This window comes from Ascidiella aspersa, chromosome 5, assembly GCF_963924565.1.
Source record: "Ascidiella aspersa chromosome 5, kaAscAspe10.2, whole genome shotgun sequence".
NCBI classification, from domain to species: domain Eukaryota; kingdom Metazoa; phylum Chordata; class Ascidiacea; order Phlebobranchia; family Ascidiidae; genus Ascidiella; species Ascidiella aspersa.
Window position 1 is genome coordinate 23,602,502 of NC_139451.1, and position 24,208 is coordinate 23,626,709.

Below are 24,208 nucleotides of genomic sequence, written 5' to 3' on the forward strand. Positions count from 1 at the left end.
TGACTACCTGTTGTTAACGTGAATAGGGTGTGTGTACTGTTAGTGTTTTATCTGTTTAATAATGTCATCTGCTGAATCCTCAGTCGGTGAAAATGAGGACCGGTCTAAAAAGACGTTTGTTTGTTCCTCCCTCGGCTGTAATCAGGTAACTATGAAAGGTTGGCTGCAAATTTGTTAAAACTGACTGCTTTGCGGTAGCCAGTTTTACTTTTTATAAATTTAAAATGTGCTAAAATAGTAAGCAGGCTTTCCCCTATATTGGACATTTGTGATTTACCACAGTTGAATCTGATAAATATTAAGAATAGAGATCTATCAATATCACATTTTTGGACTCATAACGATACCGTTTTTTTAATTGTTACCCAATAAAAATAGTCAGTGTGATGTTTATCAGTTAAAGCTATTCGTATATATATATAGTAGGGGGGTGAAAAACCAACCATATTAGTGGAAACCGATATATATATAGCGGTCTATCTGTAAATAGAAATGCAAAATTATCTGAGACTGAACTTATTTAAAATGTTAAATACAGCAAAAAATTTGTGTATATGCAATAAAATTTATTTTCAATTGTGCAACTCGAGTAAAAAGTTTTTTTTTTACGTTTGTTAAGCTAGGTTAATGATTGACATTATTTACATGGCATTAAATGTACGAGCACAAACTTTTTATGTTGTTCTTTTTTGCAGAGATTTTCTACTGCAGAGAGACTGGCAATTCACAAGCAAAAGCATCAAATGACTTTGATGCTTGGGCCCTCCAAAGGAAATTTACTGCAAGATGTTTTACCTGTTGGTAAGATGATTCTTGAAAGAATATCCTTGGATTTAACGATTAATTCACTTGGAATAAGATTTTGTATAGACTTAAACTTTATTTGTTGTTATGATATTGGTGATGTTGCAATGAGTTATGTCATTGACTTTACTTACGTGCATATTACTTACTGTTCCTAATTTGATTTCATTTAACAGAAGTCATTTGACCGAAAGACTTGTCTTTGACTTGAAATTTTACAAATGACTAGGCTTCATTTTATTAGGGATCGACAGGTAGCAATTTTTTTAACTGAAATTGATCGCTGATTTTTTTATGTTTTTACCTTTTTTATGTTATATGTATATATATGCTTGGCATACCATAGTAACTTTATGTATTTGAACATATAAAGCAAATTATATTCAGTTTATCTAGCCATTTAATCATGTCTTGTTATTATGAATATTAACTTTGTACGATGCTAAATTCAGTGAACCAAACACTTTGTTAAATCAGTCAACCTCGAAAACGCGAGTGAATAAGATTTTGTTTGGATATTAAAAACCTAGGAAATTTGTTTGTTTTTAAGATAGCGCTATATATCGTTTTCATATCACTTTATCAGCAAAAACATTAGCAGGATTGGGATTAAGCACTCGCCCGCTCGCCAATGCGAGTGCAAATTGCCCTGGGCGAGTGTTGATTGACACCCATTCGGCGAAAAATTTAATTAGTTGGTGTAGGACAACTTGTGTTAAGCACTACTACTAAGCAAAATATCTCTTAGCGCCAGTTATTTCCTTAAACACTAAGGCGCGAATACATTCAACACTACGCAAATTAAGGTTAATCAAAGCAGCTAATAAAGATTCTTTGTCCCGTCATAAGATCGAAAAGAAGACTAGGACGGAAATTTGCAGACTATATGCCAACAAATTTGGCGAGTGTTATTTTGTCCGGGCGAGTGCTGATTGATAGCCCGCTCGCCTGGCGAGTGTAAATTTTTGCTTAGGAACAACCCTGATTAGCCAACATTTACTGATTTCATTATATCAGTAGGAGTTAAATACCGGTCAATAGTATCAGTCTACCAATATGTCAGCCTATTTCTAGGTTTTATAATTTCACAAGTTGTCATATTCAACAGTTTAATTTTTTGGCAAATGTCTTTACTGCAACTTTACTTTTGTGTGGCCATTAACTTTGACTAGGCATTAACTAACTATTTATTAAAAGTGATGTAACATGCATCAAGGTCAGTTAGTTGTGACTTGTTTACAACACTGGGCATTAAAACTCACTTTTTTGAGCATAATATGAAATGTGTCATACCGTTAAATTAGGTGGCCAGTCTTACGAACATCTTTTATGTGTCCACTTCCACATATATATGTAAAAAGCTTTTTTAAGTAAAGCTACATGTGTTATATAACACTCAACATGACAAAATTGTCTAAAATCACATATGACCTTTTCATTTTCTTATTGTGTTGTTTTAATATGGCCAAAAATATTAACAAATCGTTCTTTTTATTAAAGTGTAGGTTATAAGTATTAAACAACCCTGACCAATATTTTGTTAATATTGTCTTATGTTAAAAATTTCTGAACTACATATAAAAACTGTCAAAACTACATAAATATAAGGATTGAATGTACATTTGTAGCAAGTTTTTACCTAAGCTATAAAAAGCAGTTGTTAGTAGGTAACTTTTATTAAAACCGTTTTTTGTTATTTCTTTGTATTGCCTGAGTAATCAATTGACCAAAGTCTAAAGTTTGCTTATAAAGGCATGGCCTTTGGATTAAAAACTGTTGTATATATATTATGTCATTGTGCTTACAACCCTACATTTGTTCAGCGTATGGTAGATTGTTTTTTGCTTTGCGAGAAAAGCACTATTGTTCCCCTTACAGTTATGGAAGAGGTGTTCTGATTTTGATGTTTAATTCAGTTATATAAGTACCGGTAGTTACAAACCAATGGCTTAAATATGAAATCCATGAATTAACTTTCGGATGTATTTTTCAACTCAGCTATCGGGTTTCAGCGTGCTATTTAAAGAAACGTGCTACGTCAGTAAGCTATGTGCAGGCTCTCGTATTCACAAAACATTACAAGCACACAAAGTGCGTAATTGCAAATTTCGCAGCATTGTACTATACCCAAATGTATTTTTTTATAGTACATAGTCATGAATAAAGAACACAATGTCCCTATAAAACATTCTCTAAATAGACTACTTATCAAAATTTGTTGACGGTAGGATTTTAAGATCATACTTCTTAACGAGTATATATATATACAGATTTAAAACTTTTTTCTGTGTGATATACATAAATATATTTAATATGTTTAATATCCAATTAAAACAAATATTTTATCTTGTTATGAAGATCAAACACCTACGCCAACCAGATTTCTACATCTGGGAAATCAAGTTGGACTCTTTGATGAGTTAAAGGAAAATCCATTCGACAGGGAATTCAAGTCTGCACAAAAGGAGGTTCGTTAAATATCTTTTTGATTGCACAGTTTTAAATTAAAATTTATTTCAAAATAAATGTTTTTCTGAATTAATAACTGCAATTGTATGCTATTTTTGGGGAATATTTTTTTCTGGTGTTTTAATTTGCTGCATTTTTTTGTTTGACATATCATTTTTAGTATTACTTTAACACAACGTGATGTAATGCCCAATCGCCACATAAATATCTATTTAAAGCCTATGAAAAGGCATATTATGATGTGGCAAATCACCCTGTGAGGATCAAATTTATCCATAAAATATGAATCAGCCATGGCTGAATTCCTTCCATGTAATGGCATGATTCACCCAGGAGTAATATTGAGCTGTAGTTGGCCATTATGACTTGACGCTGTTAGAAGATAAATGCTCTATAATTATAATCCTCTCATTAAGACATGCTAATCATAAGCACATTCAATACCAATTGGGACTGGTATTTATGTGTAATATTGTGAAACATGTATCAAGATTTAATTAATATTGCAATTATAATATGCTGAACATTATAAGATATGTAGAAGGTTTAAAAAGTTTTAAATTGGACGTTTAAATTTTTTCATTTATGCACTGTTATGTTTTGAACCAGTTGTTCTATTAATTATGTGAATACTGTTAGAAAAACTGTTTATTAATTTAAAAGTCGAAAATATAAAAGACTATTCCACACTAACAACAAAAAGAAACTGTTGGAGACGTTAAGTTTAAATTGTTGAAAAAACATCACAATTGTATTAAAAACCTGCCATAATATTTTGCCAGAATTTTGGTGACATATGGTTTGCAAACTTATATAAACATTTAAACAAATCTAATATCTGTGTTGGATTCAGAGATTCCTTTTGACTATGATTCGCCATGGTATTATATATTTTATATATATATATATATATATATCTATATTCTTGTTTTAGATTAAAATTTATTAAATCCTTGCTGATAATATAAACTTCCTACTTCCCACCGTGAGCCCATTTCTCCATCGTACCTAGCTGTCGATTATGTTCTTCTGAGAAAGGTAAATGCCATGTTATAGTGAAGGGTTTAGCCAAGCCCGTGCCTGGCCATAGTATCTTCCGATGGCAGCCCTCCAGGCAACTAAGGTGGTTGTAAATCCCTGTAATAAATATATGCTAGAAATTATGTCACGTTTGGTTGTGGCATGTATCACACCCCTGCAGTCCAACCAGACTTTGTGACGTGTTGTGTCTTAACCACCTAATTTTTTTCATTAGTATATGTTTATATCTACACATATCTATACATTAAAAATGTTTTGTCCGAAAAAGTTATACTTTTGTTTACTTTCAAACCAAATTTTTTTATGTTTGTTGTTGATTATTTTCATTACCATTATAAATTAATCAACAATCCCACAAAGCATGCACCTATTTTCACAAAAAATTGTCCTACAGTACTGAATTGTTTGCATTTTTATGGCACATATGGCAATCTAATTTTAGCCTTCAGCTGTAAAGCAATTTAGTTATTGTGAGTAGAGCAGTTTTGTTGTTTCCAGAGCCATGTGCTATTTTTAGATTTAACATGGTTGTTTTTGGGCAGGCGTGTAACGTTCCAGTGACATAATGCTGGGTACTATACAGTTACCGCCAAATTACTACTACACTAGTTTGGGTTAGGGTTAAACAGCAGACAGTGGTTAAATTTGTTTTGCAATTTGCTTATAAAAACGTTTTCCCTCGAGATTTGTTTTTTAAACTTGAAACTATACAAATATGTAAAAGCCACAATTTATTTCTATTAACTAGACGTTATGCAGTTTACATAAGAAACCATAGTATGAAACACAACAGTCAACATCACCTTTTTTTTAGAAATGGTTAAAAGTTTGAAAGTCAATGTTTCTTTGGAATGATACCTGATTAGTGTGGCTTAAGAAGATGGTAACTTTGTCTTGGAATTAATCAGTAAAACTAGCAATAAATTGGAAGTTAGAGTGGATATTTCCTTGTCAATTTGGTATCCTGTAATCTAATTGAAGATATGTGTATTGTGTTTTTTGTGGGTTATTATTTTGAATATGAAGTTAGAATTCAGGATTTGGAAGCCTACAGCTACATTTACTGGAATTGTACAACTGGCTTTTAAAAAAAATTAGGTTGATTTATTAGGTTTTGGCTTTCATATGCTAATAATTCTGCCGCCAAACATCACCCTTATTTGTGTGCCGAAGAAATTAACAAGGGCCACATTAAATGACCTCAATTCATAATGCAGTACAACTTAATTTCTAAATTTGTGTTTACTGTCAGTACAGGTACTGCACTGTTTCAAAGTATATTTTTTTATCTTGAAATAATTATCAACTTTGTCTTCAGGGTGGAATAACGCCCAAGCAGCGAAGGGCAGCATCGGTGGTTCAGCAATTGCAACTGAGAACCAACAACCACAAATCGAACACTCCCACCACTCCAACGTGGCCTGCTACTTTCGTGTCATCAGCTGCAACTGAAGCAAATCATGTAAGAGTTTGAAGCTGTTGGAGGTTTTACTTAGACTTAGTAAGAATATTGAATCCTAGGTAGAAGTAGATAGCATTTTGAACTTTCGAATGAAGAGATATTTGAAACGTTCAAATTGCTATATCCTTCTATATGGGCTATGATATTCTTACTGTGTAAGAGTTTGTTGTATTCAGTTAAACAATCTGTCAGCTTTTCTTTTTGACATTTTTTGTGTTTTCATTTGTCATTTGAATATTGTCTGCGGCCAATAAAATAATAGACGGTTTGGCATTGTAATAATTCCCTAGGGTTAGAATTTTAATAATTTACCTAATTTGACATGACCTGTATAACGTATATACCACTTGAAGCCATTTTTACTTTTCACTTATAATTTGTATAGTTTTGAGATTATTACTGCTATATGGCTATCCTTATTGCACATCGGCATTTATTTGTGGTAATTATTACCACTTTCATCAAAACCTTGATGTATTAGTGTTATTATATGGTTGTGGGCTGCGTGATAGCATTCATTTCACTTTATTTTATTCATTGGACTTTATTTTAAAAGTTGGTGTGGCATAGAATTTTAAAATTGGTTCAGCTTGGGAAGGCTCACATGCAAAATGTGTTTCTGAGAGCCTGTCAAACTATATTTTTTGCCAACTTTAACTATATGTAAAGGCAAAATTTTTAGCGCCTTGCATGCATTTTCTTCGGGTCATAGTATATTTCACATGACTGTGAGTGTTTTGGGGCATTAAGACGCCGTGTAATATTTCATTTTAAAATCAAATATCCTGAAATGGCCACTGTTTCTTAGTGGTTTTATGTAGTGGGCGTTCAATAGCTCTGAATAGAGTACTTTGGCGTTGACGAAAAAGTTTGCCCAACACTGCGCTACAATTTGCATCTTAAATTAAAATCAACAATTTTTACCTAAAAAAAGACAAAAAACAGTAACACTCGCATAATACATATTATGTTTACAATTTTATTTCTTTAGCAACCGGTTCATGTGATTACCCTTACCCCGACCCTCCCCTCCCCCGGTATGCTGTCGGCGTCGGGTCAATACTTCATCCCCCCTTTGCTGCCTTCACCCTCCATTCCCGGTTACCCCGCCACATCACCCATGCAAGTGCCTGCCACCTTGTTGAGCCCCACCCTTGTCCCATTTGGTGCAGGTAAGGCGACTTTTCTTCAATTGTTTAATTGGTGCAGTTTTTTCTCTATTTGTGCCAACATTGTCAGTTGATTTTTTTCCCAATCACAAATTGTACAAAATAATAACTTTTTTGCAACTGTATGTTTTTTCTTTTTTTAACTTTTGTGGTTCAATTTTTTTTATTATCATTTATTTAATAGTACTAATTGATAGAGTGGTCAAGTCTAGTTTTAAAACTACTTTTCCTGCATCTTTATAATGAAATAATTCGAGCTGACTATGTGTTGTTTTGCCCAAATGCCCCGCCCTGGGATTAAGTCTTTTCTAATCATGAGCTAGGTTAATTCTTAAATAGTTACTGTGTGTCAGGATGATATTCCTCACACCATATACAATCTTTCTCTTACCTAAACTGTTTTTATACTAAATTTATATACAAAATCAATGAAAATTTAATTAGGAAATATTGGCCGGCTACATTCTTAAAAGACTTATCTGTAAGGTTAAGTTTAAACATAAAGATCAAATTGTTTTGAGCTACATCAAATATACTGTTTACTACATTGCTTTTAGCTTTAAATAAGCAAAGTTCTAGAGTTACTTTATATATAATTGATGACACAGACCTGTTTCAGTATTTATATTAGTAAAATTAAGTTAGTCCCAGCATCAGAGAATGTATTTGTTACCCCAATGTTTCTAGTACAACACCTGTGATAAATTGTAGTTTTAAAACGAACCGCAAAACATTTAATTTAGGAAAAAGTCCCGAGCAACCAGGATCTAAATGTCCCAGAAAAGTGATTAATAATTTATTTTCCATCCAAAATAATCACATCAGAGACATTGTATACTTTTGCACCAAAAGTTTTATTTAACAAAAATAACATTGTGGAAGGTTTACAACAGCTATTTCAAACCAAGAGTACATACATTCTCAATGTTATTTCCAGACCTAAATTTAGAGTTTGGCAGGACTTTCCCCCTGTCTGTTCAATCAAAGTGATTTGACTGAAAATGACATTAAGTAGATTGCATGGCACGTTTTAATCTGTCAGGTTTTGTGAAAACTTTAATACTATAGTTTTTAAACAAAGGAAAAAATTGTTGAGGTTTAATAGAAAATATTAAATATTAGTAAAGACAAGGTAGAATTATTAAAACATTTTTTAAGATCATACAAAAAATAAACAATGAGATGCATGGTTGCTAAATTAAAAATTGTTTGATTGATTTTGTTTTTCCCAAACAAAAAAAATGACTTCCTGTTAAACTGTCACATACGGGATGAATTGTTTCTTAATTGTCCAAAACGTGTTCGAAATGTTGCTAATTAATCATTTTGATGCCGGAATCTCTTTTTTCCTCTTGCCTGAGACAATTTGTTTGGGTTGTTTGGTGTTTATTGTCAAGTAACGGCAAAGAGATAGTGTACATTTATTTGTAACTTTTTTGTAATTAATGTTATTGCATCTGTGGTTGGCAAAAGAACAACCAAATTAAGAAATATGCCAGTTGGTAAGTTGCTTAAATGAACAAATGTGATTTTGGTTTGTTAAACTTATAAAAAGAATGAAGCTGCAAAGTATCAGTAAAATTGATCGTCTAATTTCAGGTTTTCTACAAAGTCCGATGATGGCTGATCATCAAAGAGCTTTTGCTCAGGTAATGTTTAATCCTGTAGTTAATTCATTTTTGTTTTTTCTGGTACTATTTTTTTACCCTACCGATACCTGATGTTTTAGGAAAGTTTAAATAAGCGATATTGAAATAATCGAAATGTGCAAACATTACGTTTTCTGTTTTTTTTAAGCAAGAATTTGCTTTAGTATTGGGAAACGAATTGATCATTGTTAATATACCTTGTTAAAAAAACTTTTACATACTTAATAAAAACTATGTTACTATACTTAATAAAAAGTTAAATTTTTGCATTTTTTTCGCAAACTATGGCTGAAATGCTGAACTTAGTAGCAGATTTGCAAGATGCAACCTTACTCTTCTAATGTCAGATGTCGGGTACTATCCAATATTATAGAATATCTCTAATTTAAGTAGGTCTAAAAAATGATAATAATTAATTTATCCTCAAATTTTTTTCAACTTTTTGTTCTCAACTCGTTGCACGAGCAGTATGACGAAGAAACTTATTCTTTTATCAGGTAATGTTTGCTGCTGCTGCTTCTGCTGCCTCATCGCCGCTAGCGAATGCGGTTGTCACGGCGCCGGACCAACTGAATAAATCTTCCCAGGATATGTCAAGCTTTCGGCCCAATCCTGCCCATACCAACAGCCAAGAAGTACGTGTTTGTACAACTGTTGCCTAAAGTTCTAAATTTAAATTCGTATGATAACTGTTTTAAATGTTCCTGTGTGTTTTTAAAACATATAGATTTGGAATGTAAGACGAAATGTATAACGATACGCCTGTTACATAAAACTGTCATTATTGTATTGACCATATAATAACCTATTAAAACATGCGGATGTGAATTCTACAGGTATTGTCTAACTTTTCACTATAGTCTTAAGCTTAAACTGTGATTGTTTTGTCACCGTTATGTTGGACATAATTTACTTCTTTAAACTCATCTTGCAAGTTACGTGATCGTGATAAACATTAAAGACTTTAGGGCAAAACACCGATTGTTTTAATGTTTATTTTCGTATAAAGGCTTTGTGACAGTGTGTTATCGAAATTACGTTGCAATGACGGAAAAAAAATCTTATTTGTGGCAATAGTTTTTCTTGCAACTTTGTTGTTGTTTGGGCGTATACGTTTATCATTCTAAATTTGTAAAGCGTTTTTTTTAAATATTGATGAAGTAGGACTAGGAGCCTTTTACAAACATTATATGTTCATTTATGTTTAATCGAAAAAAAGAGCTGCCATGTTTTGTCACGTTTTTTTTTAATGCGTTTCAATGTATTTAGCGATGGCATTAATTGCGCTGAGCTTTAAATGCGAAAAAAAAGTCTGGCTAAATGAAATCATTGTAAGGCTCCTCTAAAGTTATCATTTCACTGTTAGTTACAGCAACATCAGCAACATCATCAGCATCAGCATCAGCATCAGCCTTCAATTTCCGTGCCGACCCTAATTCTTCCGAAGCAAGAACGGCCGCAATCTGTTTCTGCGTCGTATTCGGAGCCGGCCAGTCAGTCTGCCGTGGTGTCGCATCCGACAGTAATCACCCAAGTACCAAGTCAGAATCACACCTCCTACAACAACACTGTGTAAGTGGCCTAGCCCTTATTAATACTACAGGGTTATCTCTGATTTTAAAGCGTAATTTTCGATAAATAATAAATAAACACGTGCTAGTGAAAATGCTGTTGCTGCCAGGCATTGCTTCAGTGGTAAAATTGTTCTTCCGGCAAAAAATATGGTTCTCGTGGTTCTTAACCTTTTCGGCTTGCGGTACCCTACAAAAATTATAAATAGTTTGCGGCACCCTTGCTCGTTTTTTTGCTGAGTGGTTAACTGTAACATTACAATAAACGAGATTGAAACAGCACGTCAACTGTGCAACAAGGTTGGAATTTTTTTTAAATTTTTGGCACTTTTATCGTACACAAAAAATTCTTTCAAGAAGCTCACCAATGGGGCACAAATTGGAATCCTAAAGAATTTGAAATATATCTTGGCGCCCTTGAGCATTAAAAATGGCACCCTAGAGTGCCGCGGCACCCCGGTTGAGAACCACTGAACTATGCCATTAGTTTGACCCTTTGTTGCAAACACTGTAAGTGCCCAACAAAATTGTATCACTTTTTTAATGACATAAAAAACAAATATTTGTTATGGAAAGAGCAATTTAGTAAATGTACTTTAAAGACTATTTTAGAATACTTTTGAATCTTTTCGATAATGTTTGCTTTAATTCTACACCAGCGGTTCTTAACCGGGGGGGCGCGAACTATTTTTTCTCAATATTTTATATATGATAACAGGCTAGCAACAGGGAAACTTAACAATCTATAACGTTTTTGCAATATTGCCATTGTATTGTGTGCCGTCATATCTTTTGAAACACGATAACGCAATGTTTAATATTTGCGCTCGACATCACAGCCTGACAACTGTGGAGTAAATGCCCCCACAACACGTTTGTCTATATTAGCTCGGTAAAAATCAATGTGTCGAGCACGAGCAATTTGTTGTGTGCCCAATGCGAAAATCCTCCTGAATTTACAGGTTAGCGCCAATTCAACCAGGTAAAGCTCAATTTTTCTCGCGACCTACAACAAACTTCACCATTTTCAAGTTATCTCAGTGATGTTTAATTGAAAAATCCGAATTGTTTTATGCAGGGGGGAGCGACGCATAGGAAAATTACCAAAGGGGGGCGCGGCTAAAAAAAGGTTAAGAAACACTGTTTTACACCATTGTGGTTATTTACTTGCAAGGGCGAGACTCCATCCTAGCAAACTTTGTGTTTGTTGGTTTGTTTACGTAGTGCTGAAAACAAGTCATTACAAAATAACTAAAAGTCCCAGTCAAGTGATTCCGAAAATGACTTACGTCCACGTGAAGTCATTTTAATAAATAACAGGTCTAGTCCAGTCCAATTCAAGTCATTGCCATTGCAAGTCAATTCATAGTCCAGTAATTTGTACAAATATATTGTTTAAGTATTAAAAGCACTTTCTAATTTAATAAATCTTGATTGTTTGGACAAAGAAATGACGTCATTTAGTATCGGTTCGGATCGCGATACGTTTAGTCCAAAATATCGGTTATCGTTTTTGAAATGAAATACCAAGTGTTAAGTTATCTAAAATGTTTAAGTATTCTATGTTTTCCTTTCTCTCATGCGCTTTAATTTATGTGTTGGGCTCACGTGACTTTAATCTTAGTTTGTCCGTGCTTCGAGCAGTAGGGAGCTCTAGTCAATGTATTTCAGCTTGTTCGTCTTTACGTTACATTTGCTCACTATGCTAATATGTTTATTATCGTTATCATATTTACTTGCTTCATTTAACATTGTTGTTTTATATTAATTCATTCGAATTAAGTTGCACATGTAACTGTGGTATAAGTTTATGTAAATTATAACAGATAAAGACTTCTGTTGTTTCTGATTAAACTGGATTAACATTGGTAGCAGAGGATTTCTTATACCAAGTCTACAGTGCTAAAGAATGTCAAGAAGTTCAAAGAAGGACCCACCCAAGTTTAGGGTTGATATTCCATATGTTTCTTGGAGAAACAAACTAGAAATGTGGCAACTGGTCACATCATTTGCAAAGAAAGATCAGGCAATCATGGTTGTGCTTGAGGCTTTGGATGGTCATGAAAAGGCGGAAAAGGCTGTTTCCAACCTGACCACAGCAGATTTACATTCTGATGAAGGTATGGCAAGACTGTTAGAACAACTTGACATAGCCTTTAAAAGTGAAAAGAATGATGATGCATATAGTGCATACACACAGTTTATCTCTTTGCAGAAAAATGAGTTATCTATGAATGACTATCTCATTGAGTTTGAACATTGCTCTCAGAGAATGAGCACCCACGATATGAAATTACCCGATGCAGTCTTAGCATTCAAACTACTAGACGGGGCATGTTTAAGTGAACATGAAAGACAAATGGCATTGACCTTTGCCAGCAATCTTACATATGCCAACATGAAGAGTGCTCTAAAAAGGATCTTTTCGAATAACATTGATTCTAGTTCAAGCATTAAAGTGAAGAGTGAAGCATTTGTCACTAAACAATACAAGAATCATGGAGGGAAGCAACCTGGTTTTATTAAAAAGAAACAAAATCCTCTTGACAAGTATGGAAAAATTTCAAGGTGCGTAATTTGTGATTCAAAAATGCACTGGGCAGCATGCTGTCCACATAAAATTCAAAATCGTCCAGTTCAACTGACTGATTCACTGGACAGGGCTGTTGAAGAATGGGAGGAAGGAAGTGAAGAAGTTAATTTAATTTTAATGACTGGTTTGGATAAAAATGAAATATTTGTGACAGAAACGGTTACGTCAGCTATTATTGATACAGCCTGTAGCAAAACTGTATGTGGTAATAAATGGTTTGATAATTATGTGAATTCTCTTGATGTACCTTCTAAAAAACAAATTAGGCAGTTTTCCAACAACACAGTTTTTAAATTTGGTGATGGAAGGAAAGTTTCTTCAGCAAAACGAGCAATTATTCCAGCGAAAATTGCTGGTAGACATTGTTTTATAAATGCTTCAATTATTTCTGATAATATTCCATTGTTGTTAAGTAAGGCTTCACTAAAGAGAGCTGGTACTGTAATTGATCTGCAGCAAGATAAAGCCTTTATGTTTAAAAAATGGGTTAATCTACTTCTTACTTCAAGTGGCCATTACTGTATTGACATCAGTCCTGGCGGTAGTATGTCACACAAGCATAAAGATGTTTTACTTTCAAATGACATGTCCAGGGCTACTAGAATAAAAGCTATAAAGAAGCTACACATCCAGTTTGGACATGCATCTGCAACTAATTTAGAAAGGTTGTTAAAAAATGCTGACAAATGGATTCCAGAGTATTCTGATGTGCTTGAACAAGTCATAAACTCATGTGATATCTGCAAGGTGCACAAAAAGCCTCCGGCGAGACCAGTTGTTGGCTTTTCTTGGTCTGAAAAGTTCAACGAAACAGTTGCAATGGATTTACATCAATTGGAACCAAACGTATGGTATTTACATTTTATTGATATGTTTTCTCGATTTAGTAGTGCTGTAGTGATCATGAACAAAAGGTCATCTACTATCGTTAAGTGTTTTCTTAAGAACTGGATTAGTATATTTGGTGCACCTAAGAAGGTTTTAAGTGACAATGGATTGGAATTTAACAATGCAGAGTTTCATGACATGTGTGAGAATTTTAATATTAATATTTTGACTACAGCTGCTTACTCACCATGGTCAAATGGTTTGTGCGAAAGACATAACCTAGTTTTGTCTGAGATACTGTGCAAAATAAAATCAGATGTTAAATGTGATTGGGAAACGGCTCTCGCTTGGGCATTAAGTGCTAAGAATTCTCTTATAACTAATAATGGTTTTAGCCCATGTCAACTTGTATTCGGCCAGAATGTTAACTTACCTTCTGTACTTGAGGACTCTCTTCCTGCGTTAGAGGGTCAGACGACAAGTTTTGATATTGGCATGCACATTTCTGCATTACATGCAGCACGCCGAGCCTTTGTTTTAGCTGAGTCTTCAGAGAAAATTCGAAGAGCATTAAGAAAACAAACAAGGTCAAGTAATGGTGCTTTCAAAGTGGGAGACAAAGTGTATTATAAGAGAGAAAATACCCATGTTTGGCATGGACCTGCACATGTTTTAGGCCAAGATGGTCCTATTGTTTTTATTAGGCATGGTGGTCAGTATGTAAGGGTTCATACATGTCGGGTGCAACATGTAAATAAACATAGCGATGCACACAGTCCTGCTGTTCCAGCTGTGGTTGCTGAACCGAAAAAGTCATGTAATGAAGAAGACGAAAGTCAAGAATATTCTTCATCAAGTGATGAAGATTCTATTCCCGATGTGAAAAAAAGAAGTACAGTAGATAATGTTACAACAGGTACTGAATTGTTGTCCAAAGGCACCTCACTCTTGAGTAAGAGAATTCAGTTTGTCCATGATGGACATATGTGCCAAGCTAAAGTGCTAAGTCGTGCTGGTAAAGCAAAGGGCAAATACAAGAATGCATATAATATAGAGTATTGCATTCCAAGTAATGTTAAGGGTACTAAGACCTGGTTAAATCTGGAAAATGTTACGGGCTTGGAACTAGTATCTGAGCAAAATGCTGAATCACAGTTAATTCCAGAGCCAGATTCAGAACCCGTTGATGTGGATGAAGTTTATTACACGGATTTTTCTTTCAAAGAAGCGAAAGTGGATGAACTAAATAGTTGGAAAAGAAATGCAGTATATGATGAAGTCCCTTCTAATAATCAAAAGTGTGTGTCTGTCAGGTGGGTTTGCACATTAAAGGACACAGCGTTTGGATTGAAACCAAAGGCAAGATTGGTTGCACGTGGTTTCGAAGAGCACAATCGAGAAGAACTTGACAAGGATTCTCCAACGTGCTCTAAAGATGGATTGAGAGTTCTATTTTGTGTTGCAAAACAAAAAGGTTGGAAATTAAAATCTATTGATATTAAAACTGCCTTTTTACAAGGGGAAAGCTTAGATAGAAATGTTTATCTTAAACCGCCTAAGGAGGCAAACTGCTCAACAGGTATTATTTGGAAACTAAGGAAATGTGTTTATGGACTTGTGGATGCTTCACGGTCATGGTATGAAAGAGTAAAGAAGTTTATGTTATCATGTGGAGCTAAACTGTGTTTGTTAGACCGTGCAATATTTTTATGGTTTAATGACAAGTCGTTATTTGGGTTTGTATCTGTCTATGTTGATGATTTTTTATGGGCAGGCTCTACTGAATTTGAGAATTCGGTGATTAACAACATTCGGCAAACGTTCTCTATTGGAAAGGAAGATGAACATTGCTTTAAGTATATTGGACTTGAGTTAGATCAGACAAGCGATCTAATTAGTGTGAACCAGCAAAAGTATGTGGCTGTGTTACAGGAAATTCCAATTTCAAATGAACGGAAGCAACAGCATACATGTGAATTAAATACATCAGAAAAGAAAGCTCTTCGTTCAAAAATTGGAATGTTGCTTTGGGTTGCAACTCAAACCAGGCCGGACATCGGTTTTGATGTTTGTTTGCTGGCAACCAATTTTAAGAAATGTAAAGTGAGTGATCTTCTTGAATGCAACAAGATAATACGCAAAACACAAAGCAACCATATTAATTTGAAATATGCTGATCTTGGAGATATTAAGAACTTGAAGCTAGTTGTATTTACAGATGCAGCGTTTGCTAATCTAATGGATGGTGGCAGCCAAGGCGCTTATCTTGTGTTTTTGGTGGGCCAAAATGGATTTTGTAATTTATTGAGCTGGAAGTCAAAGAGGATCAGAAGAGTTGTTCGAAGTACATTAGCTGCTGAAACCTTAGCGATGTCAGATGGCCTTGATGCAGCAATCTTTCTGAGTTCACTGTGGAATGAAATCCTTTACAAAGATCATTCACATGAAAGCTTGCCAATAGAAGGTGTTACGGACAACCACTCCCTATTTTCTTCTGTGTATTCTACAAAAAACGTTGACGACAAACGTTTAAGAATAGACATCAGCTCATTAAGGGAAATGATTACACAAAAGCAAATCTCTTCGATCTCATGGATAGATACCAGAGAACAACTTGCTGATTGCCTTACGAAGAAAGGGGCTTCGGCAGTTCGTCTGTCTATGGTTTTGCAAAATGGAAAACTATTAAACAATTAAGAAAAAAACAATGATGAGTTTGTTAAGTTATCTAAAATGTTTAAGTATTCTATGTTTTCCTTTCTCTCATGCGCTTTAATTTATGTGTTGGGCTCACGTGACTTTAATCTTAGTTTGTCCGTGCTTCGAGCAGTAGGGAGCTCTAGTCAATGTATTTCAGCTTGTTCGTCTTTACGTTACATTTGCTCACTATGCTAATATGTTTATTATCGTTATCATATTTACTTGCTTCATTTAACATTGTTGTTTTATATTAATTCATTCGAATTAAGTTGCACATGTAACTGTGGTATAAGTTTATGTAAATTATAACAGATAAAGACTTCTGTTGTTTCTGATTAAACTGGATTAACACCAAGTGTGTGACATTTCTAATTACTCGCATTACCAGGGGTTCTTATACTTTTTTAACGACGGAACCCTAACATTTTTTGGGGGATTGCGTGGACAACGGTAGGCAAAAAAAATTTAAAAATGACGTCATAAATCTGCTGATTTCGGTCCAAAAATGTGAAAGTGAAATGGAGTCCTACAGTCAGTGCAAAACCGTTTTATTTTTAATTATATTGTTGTTTTTTTTGATAAACTGATTTACTTCTTAAATATGCACCAATAATTTTTATTAGGCGTTCATTGACCCCCAAGGGATCTCTGGACCCCAGTTTAAAAACCCCTGCATTACAAGATTTATGTTTCGATTGTTGCAGCTCGCAGCCGATGTCGTACCCCATGCCTTCCCAGAATATGTCGGAAACCAGAACGATGGGAAGCATAAAAGGCTCGATGGTGGCAATGGCCGCTGGCAGCCACTCCACTATGCCAACCATGGCCACTCTGCCGTCAGTGTCGAGCCTGAGCATGAGCCAACACCACAACACACTGGTTTGTATTCGAGTTTGGATTCAGTAACACGTATTATGTCCGACAATGCAGCAACTTGTAATAAAAAATGACGCCAAAGTTTTTTTTTCATGTATGACTATACCGAGCTATTTCTATGGTTGTTGGGTATACAGCCAAAACTGATTTGGGTAAAAAAAACAAAAAAAACAGTAAAATTTTAAGTGTTTGTTTTGCAAAGTTTTGATGCACTTAAAATGTTGTTTACGATTTACACGGAGAGTTTTTTTCAGCAAAAGGGTAAAAAACGTAGTATAATTTAATAAATTGCCATTACAATTTAAATAAAAAGGTTCCTCACTGACGGTTCGCATTTTCAAAGTGGTTCGTAAGTCACGACAAATTCTTTTAATTTAAAAAATTGAAAACCTGTCAATAATTTTTTTTTGTTCTTAAAAACTGAAAATATGTTAAATAACTGAAAGCGATGTTATGTTTCATTAAACTTCATGTTCGGGTTGTTTTTCACATAATATTAGCCTGTAACACAAAATCTACAAATAGATTTATTTTTTGTTCTTAAAAACTGAAAATGTGTTAAGTAATTGAAACAGATGTATGAGGTGCTTCGAGTTACGGTTGTTTTTTCACCCAATATTGGCCTGTAACACAAAATCACTAAAAAGTTAACAAGGGTCTGTCATGCATATTTCTTGAAGCAGTGATTTTTAACCGTTGTTCCGTGGAATACTAGTCGGGTGTTTCGCAAGAAATTTATTAACTTGAATAATGTTCCATAGAATGATTGTCTAAAAACACTGGTTTAACTGCAATTTGCTTTTGTTTTACGAAAGCCATCACCAGTTAAAATATTCCATCGTGTTTTTCTTTGTTTGTTGTTGTGTAATAACAAAACTCGTTTTGTAATATACATAACGAATTTTATTTTGTGGGCTACAGTTGCTGCTAATTACAATACGGTCCATATATCAATTTTGTGCTCATTCAAACGGTCCCAGATATCCCACGAAGAACTTAAAGTGAATACGTTGTTGTTTATGTTGTTTATTTCAACGCAAATTGTAAAAAATATTTTGGTACTTCGCAAAGCAATTTTCATGCTACAATTTTGCGTGGCTCAAAATAGGTTGAAAAACGCTGCTTTAAAAGCTTAAGAAAACACTGATCTAACCATTGCAATATTTTTCCCAGGAGCAACAGCAATCGTTAAGTAGAACGTCGTCAAACGAGTTTGGAAGCACATCAAACTTGGCTGAAGCTAAACAGGTTTGCAAAGTGAAATAAAAATAATTTCGAATATTGTGGCTTCTGTTAATGACTTTAAGGTGTTTATTTGATGAATCAACACAGCAGAAAATATGAACATTTCTGTGAAAGCTTGCTTCCTAAAATCGAAAAGCCGTTCTTTGTTGATATTTATAATTTATAACTGACAGTTAAATAGCTTTAAAAGCACCCACACTATTTTGGCGGAATGGTATTCGACATTATGTCGAGTTGTTACGCACCGGGCTGTAAAAAATGTTTGCCAATAGCGTTCGAACACCTACGCATTTCGTTTTGTAGGCGTAATGATCATTTTAATGGTGTTTTGACGGAGGCAAGATGGCTAGAAATAACTTCTGCACAGGATGCCATTTAGAAGGGTGAATCTCACTTTTTACTTTCTCAAACTTGAATGCGTCTGTAAATTTCAATAGATTTTCCCATAGAAGTGAACAACAATTTTTTGTTGTTGTATTACTGCTTGGGCATTTTGAAATATCGGAAGTTTTGCGAGCTAATATTCAGAATGCTGTACCAAGTCATAGCACAGAATACGATTAATCCTGTTTGCAACCTTTAAGTACAAGCCCTATAAGTCTATAGGAAGCCTGTTTTCCATATAAGCAGGTCACCACATAGTACATTTACTTGCCACAGATAAAATAAGGACAACCATAGGTCACGTATTGCGATTTATTCATGCAATTTTAATAACTTTTTTTCGATGACGTGCGGACCACTCGATAAAACTTTGATTACCTAAACTAAAGCCTCAAATGTTAAATGTTCATCTACTTTTTTAGATTTTACGTCGCTTACATATTTATCTCTCTGGGTTTGCTTTAGTGATTTTTAAAATTAAAAATGTCGCTGCACTCGCCCTTATCTTGTATTGTATTTTTGCGATTATGCCGCATTCGAGTTAGGTTAGATGAATAAATAGGTTAACTCAACGTTTTGCTTTTAAACTTTACTAATAAATAGGTAATATTGCCCGACTCTCGAGCTTTTTTTTTGTTTGCAGAAACTAAAAGAAACATTAACGAACAACAACCCAAATCTGCAGCACGTTATTGCAGCTGAGGTAACTTACGTTTGTAATACAAATACTATTTTTGCTGTAGTGCAAGTGACGATAACTTGTAGTGCAAGTGACGATAACTTTATAGGCAATACAGTTATGAACAGGCTTACAGTCTCGTGCATTCTTACGAACGGTTTTCAGACACTACATTTTTAATGAAACAGCGTTGTTATTCTTTGTTTTCCTTATTTTTCTTTACCAAGTCAATGTAATTTCCATAAAATAAAATAAATCTACAAACGTGATGGTGATTAAAACGTGCTCCCAAGTTGTATTTACACAAAAATGAGTTTATAAAGACTGCATTTCTGCACGTTTCTAAGTTTTATATATCTTAAACTTAGTTTAACCGTTTTTAAAGTGTTTAAATACAATTTTTTTACCTTAACAAAAGACGGAGCGTCGCCTGAGCTCGTCGAGCGAGTCGAGCGCCATGCAAATGACCGGCGAAGAACAGAAGCCGACGCCACGCAGAAGGGGAAGGCAGCAGCAGGACATTGACCCTGACGTGAAACGGCAGCGATTTCTTGAAAGGAACCGAGCAGCAGCCAGCAGGTTAGTTGAACAGAAGCATGTTAAACTGAGATCACACTGGCTGGAGGTTGTAGTTCGACGTTGAATGATAATAATAATAATTAATCAAAGGTCACACGAAAGCAAGTAGCATTTTGTGAACGTTTTAAATAATTTTCAAACCTTTTCAGTTCGCGACCCACTTTTAATGCAAGTTTTATTGTGCGACCCCCACAATGAGATGTGACCAAATTGTTCTAGCAATGATTAATTTAAAATGCAACTATTGGAAATAATGTTAACAGTTAAACAACACAAAGCCTGCATCTTCACTGCTGGCGTACGCACTAAAGTAGTTCATACGACAAAACACATCTAATTACGTATTTGTTACATTGTTACATAGATGTTACGTAATGATAATGCAATTTTCCGATCTTATAGAAAACTGTAACATTTACAATGCTTCGCGACCCACTGGTTGGGAAACACTGAGTTAAACAAGAACATGTTAAACTGAGATTACACTAGCTGGAGGTTATAGTTTGACTGTTGAATGACAATAATTAAAGTCCCTTCAGGAGCAGATTTTGTTTTGTGAATGTTTCGAATAAATCCTAAAATAATTACTGGAGGTTGTAGTTTGAAGTCGAATAATAATAATTAATCAACGCCAATACAGAAGTATAGGTACTGTAGAAAGAAAAAAGTCTTTATTTAATGCTGTAAAAATGAATAAAGAAATATTCCAAACGTTAACAAAATACCACCTATACTTCTCTAATGGTATCGCTATTTATCCTACAGTCCTACACCCATGTAAACGTGTTCTAAACACGGAATTATTTAAAAAACTATACACAAGCATGCCACACACTGTATTGTTTTGATACTCATAATATGTCTTACGATAATATCTCATTATGAATAAGTTCTTGCCCATACAGGTGTCGAAACAAGAAAAAGAAGTGGGTTAACGGCTTGGAATCCAAAGCAAAAGGATTGTCTTCGTTCAACATGCAACTTCAGGTATGTTTTGAAGCTTTTAAACGTCCATCTTATTTCAACTCACAACATGTGCACTTGGTGTTAATTTCGTTTTGTAGGAACACTGTCACGTCACGTATTGGAAGTAAACAATTGCGATTTCCTTTTAATACTCTTATTCACTGCTGTGCATTGTTTGTTAAAGCGTTCATCGACATTTTTGTTTCAGAACGAAATTGCTTCCTTAAAAGATGAGATTGCATCATTAAAGCAACTACTTCTGTCACACCGGTACGGGTTATTTGATAAAAATACTTTACTTTGTTAATTAAGTTTTAATAATTTCTGGATTTTAACCTATGAAGGACACTTTGTTCAATGTATTTTGATTTTTGTGTATATCTATGGGCAAATTTTACCCGACTCAGCTATTGTGCTTTAGCATTTGTTCTAATTAAACTTGGTTAGTCCTGATAGCTGTACACAAATTATTTCGGAAAATTTTTGCTTTATGGTGAACGTCGCCTCTGTTGATGCTGTTTTCTTTTTGATTAAAAGTAACAAAAAAATGTATTAAAATAAGTTTATTATTTATTGCATTGATACTGTTTTGTTGCGAAATATTTTCAAAACACGTCAAGTGATCTATTTCCAGGTCTTCGCTTGCGTAAAAGCAGAAAAAACAAGTTTTGATTTGTTCTTTGAACTAAAAAGCGTCTTTGTTTCTTCATAGAGAAGATTAAAAACATTTTCTGCCCCCAATTTGGTATTCTATATATTGCTGGTAACTGAAAAAGTGTGGCGACCATGTTTGCTTTGTTTTACAGCGACTGTCCCATCACGAAGATGCAACAGCAGAGCATGGCGATGGCCGGCATTAACCTGAACACACTCGAGCCTTCCACACCGTCCACTCTCAACAACATGGACATCGTAGTCAAGTCAGAGTCGCCCGGTTCTAGCGCTGGAGGTTAGTCGACTGGACACTGGTCACCTAACACTATACTGGTCATGTACTGGACACTTGACACTGGTTATTTGACACTTGACACTTGACACTGGTCATTTAACACTGGTCACTTGACACTGCTTTTGACGCTTAACACTACACTGGCCCCTCAGCACTTTAGTAATCACTTGACAACTCTGGCCACTTTAGTCTTGTGACTTTTTACTATGGCCACCTAACACCGATACCTTAACAATACCGTCCCTTGCAGTGGTCACTAACACCTACGCTGGCCCCTTGACACTGACACTGGTCACTTTAGTCTAGTCACTTTTTACTCTGTTCACCTGACACTGGTCACTTACAGTTTAGTGGCTACTATAGACACCACTAATACCGGTCACTTCACAATCGTCAATTTACACTGGTTACTTTAATCTAGTCACTTTTACTGTGGTTACCTGATGCTGGTCACTTTACTCTATTCACTTGACACTGGTCCATTGACACTTTAGTCTAGTGGCCACTTGGCACTACTAACACCAGTCACTTTGTTTACTCTGGTTACTTTAGCCTAGTCGCTCTACTCTGATTACTTGACACTGCTCACTTGACACTCTAGTCACTTTACTCTACTCACTGATCGCTTAGGCAAAGGTTATCTATTATATATATTGTCTTGATTTTATCGCAGAGGGACCACACCCGAGTTTGACGGGCACCTACTCGACGGGGTCGGTTGATGACAACATGCGAGGTTCCAACCCGAATCTCGCCATGCCTTCCAGTGCTGCGCAGGTTTGCAAAGTTATTATCTGTTTCTGTTGAACCATTTTTAACGTTATGCGCTGCTTTGCACTGATTATAAAGCTTGTAAAAATGTTTTTTTTTATCAGATTATTAAAAAGTAATCTAAATTAAAAATCTAAATCTAATTTTTTTTTATCATAGCATATTAACAAACCGACGATAAATTTTGCAAATCAGTCAATTTATAAAAGTTAAGTTTTTTATTTTGTTCAAGAAACGTTTAGCATGTCTTCTGCATCACGATTTTACATACGAAAGAGAATTTAGTTTGTCAAGTTATCCTGAGCATTCATGATACGTGCCTTCTCAAAACAGACCACTAAAGCACGTGCTTTCCGCTCACCAATGAAACGGTTTAACTTTATTTGTGGTAAGAACCGATCTAGAGCAAAAATTTCCGTACTTGCACGCTTTTGCAGCCACTGGCACAAGATTAAGAAATGACGTGTCGTATAATGAAAAAGGCTTCGAATTAAATCAGCGGTTCTTCAACTTTGTTTACCGCGGACCTTTAAATTTTGTTTTTGCTTTCGCGTGGACCACGGTAGTTTTTCAAAAATAACGTCATAAATTGACGTCACAAGCAAATAGACTTTAGAAATATGCTGATGATAAAATGAAGTCTAAATACATGGCTAAAACGTTTTAATTTTAAGTAAGTTCTCTTTTCTTAAGAAAATCTCTTTTTTTAAATTGCTTACTTCTTAAATATTCCCCCAATATTTCAATTTGGCCTTCATGGACCTCAAGCAGTTCCAGAACCCCTGTATTAAATCAAGGTCTACTATTTCAGCAGGAACAACTCACGAATGGTCGTTCCGCCTTTCCCAACATCAGCACCTCGGCGACCACGTGACCTCGGCTCACGAGCGCTTCCAGCCAATCAGGAGAGGCCTTTTGTTTTTCTTCGTTACCCCTATACTACGCCCTACTCTTACTACTAAAATCGCGCGCAGCATTATGGTACAATTCTTTACGTCACACTGGCCCCTTTGCGATATTCCATTGCGACCTGAAACAGACAATATAGTGTTGCTGTCAGGCATTGTTTCAATTGTAAATTTGTTCTTTCGACAAAATTTTATCAATGTGCCAACGTTTTCGAATAGTTAATCGAATCGTTGGCATTTTAATAAAATTTTGCCCGAAAAACAATTTTACAATTGAGCCATAGGTTGCGTGTTATTTTTTAGCGATTCTACATTCCAAATGCAGTGGCGACCTTGCCTGCAAAATTGTTGCGGTTTGTACTTAGTTTTTCGTCGTTTGGAGAATCGCAAGGAGGCCGTGTGTTTTTATGTTTTTTTGCTTTTACTCTTTTCTTGTTCCCCTTAGTGTTCCATACATTGCCAATATTATCGCGTCCGCGTGTTTTTATCTCGAAATTTTATTTCTCGCCCGTTGCGCGTGATTTTTCTCGCCGTTGTTTTTTTTGTTCCCTTACCTAACGCAATA

General features: G+C 34.9%; 1 protein-coding gene across 1 annotated transcript; it reads left to right on the forward strand.

Moving 5' to 3' along the window:
• The first annotated feature begins 11 nt into the window (after positions 1–11).
• Positions 12–23,229, forward strand: LOC146145504 (cyclic AMP-dependent transcription factor ATF-7-like). Its single transcript, XM_083390325.1, has 17 exons — positions 12–145; positions 696–801; positions 3,163–3,272; positions 5,633–5,776; positions 6,768–6,948; positions 8,545–8,594; positions 9,092–9,229; positions 9,961–10,166; positions 16,991–17,165; positions 18,336–18,410; positions 19,435–19,494; positions 19,889–20,049; positions 20,955–21,036; positions 21,224–21,285; positions 21,822–21,964; positions 22,638–22,741; positions 22,968–23,229. Exons 1-17 carry the CDS (start codon positions 62–64, stop codon positions 23,046–23,048), a joined length of 1,962 nt encoding a protein of 653 aa, XP_083246451.1. The 5' UTR covers positions 12–61; the 3' UTR covers positions 23,049–23,229.
• The last annotated feature ends 979 nt before the right edge of the window (positions 23,230–24,208 follow it).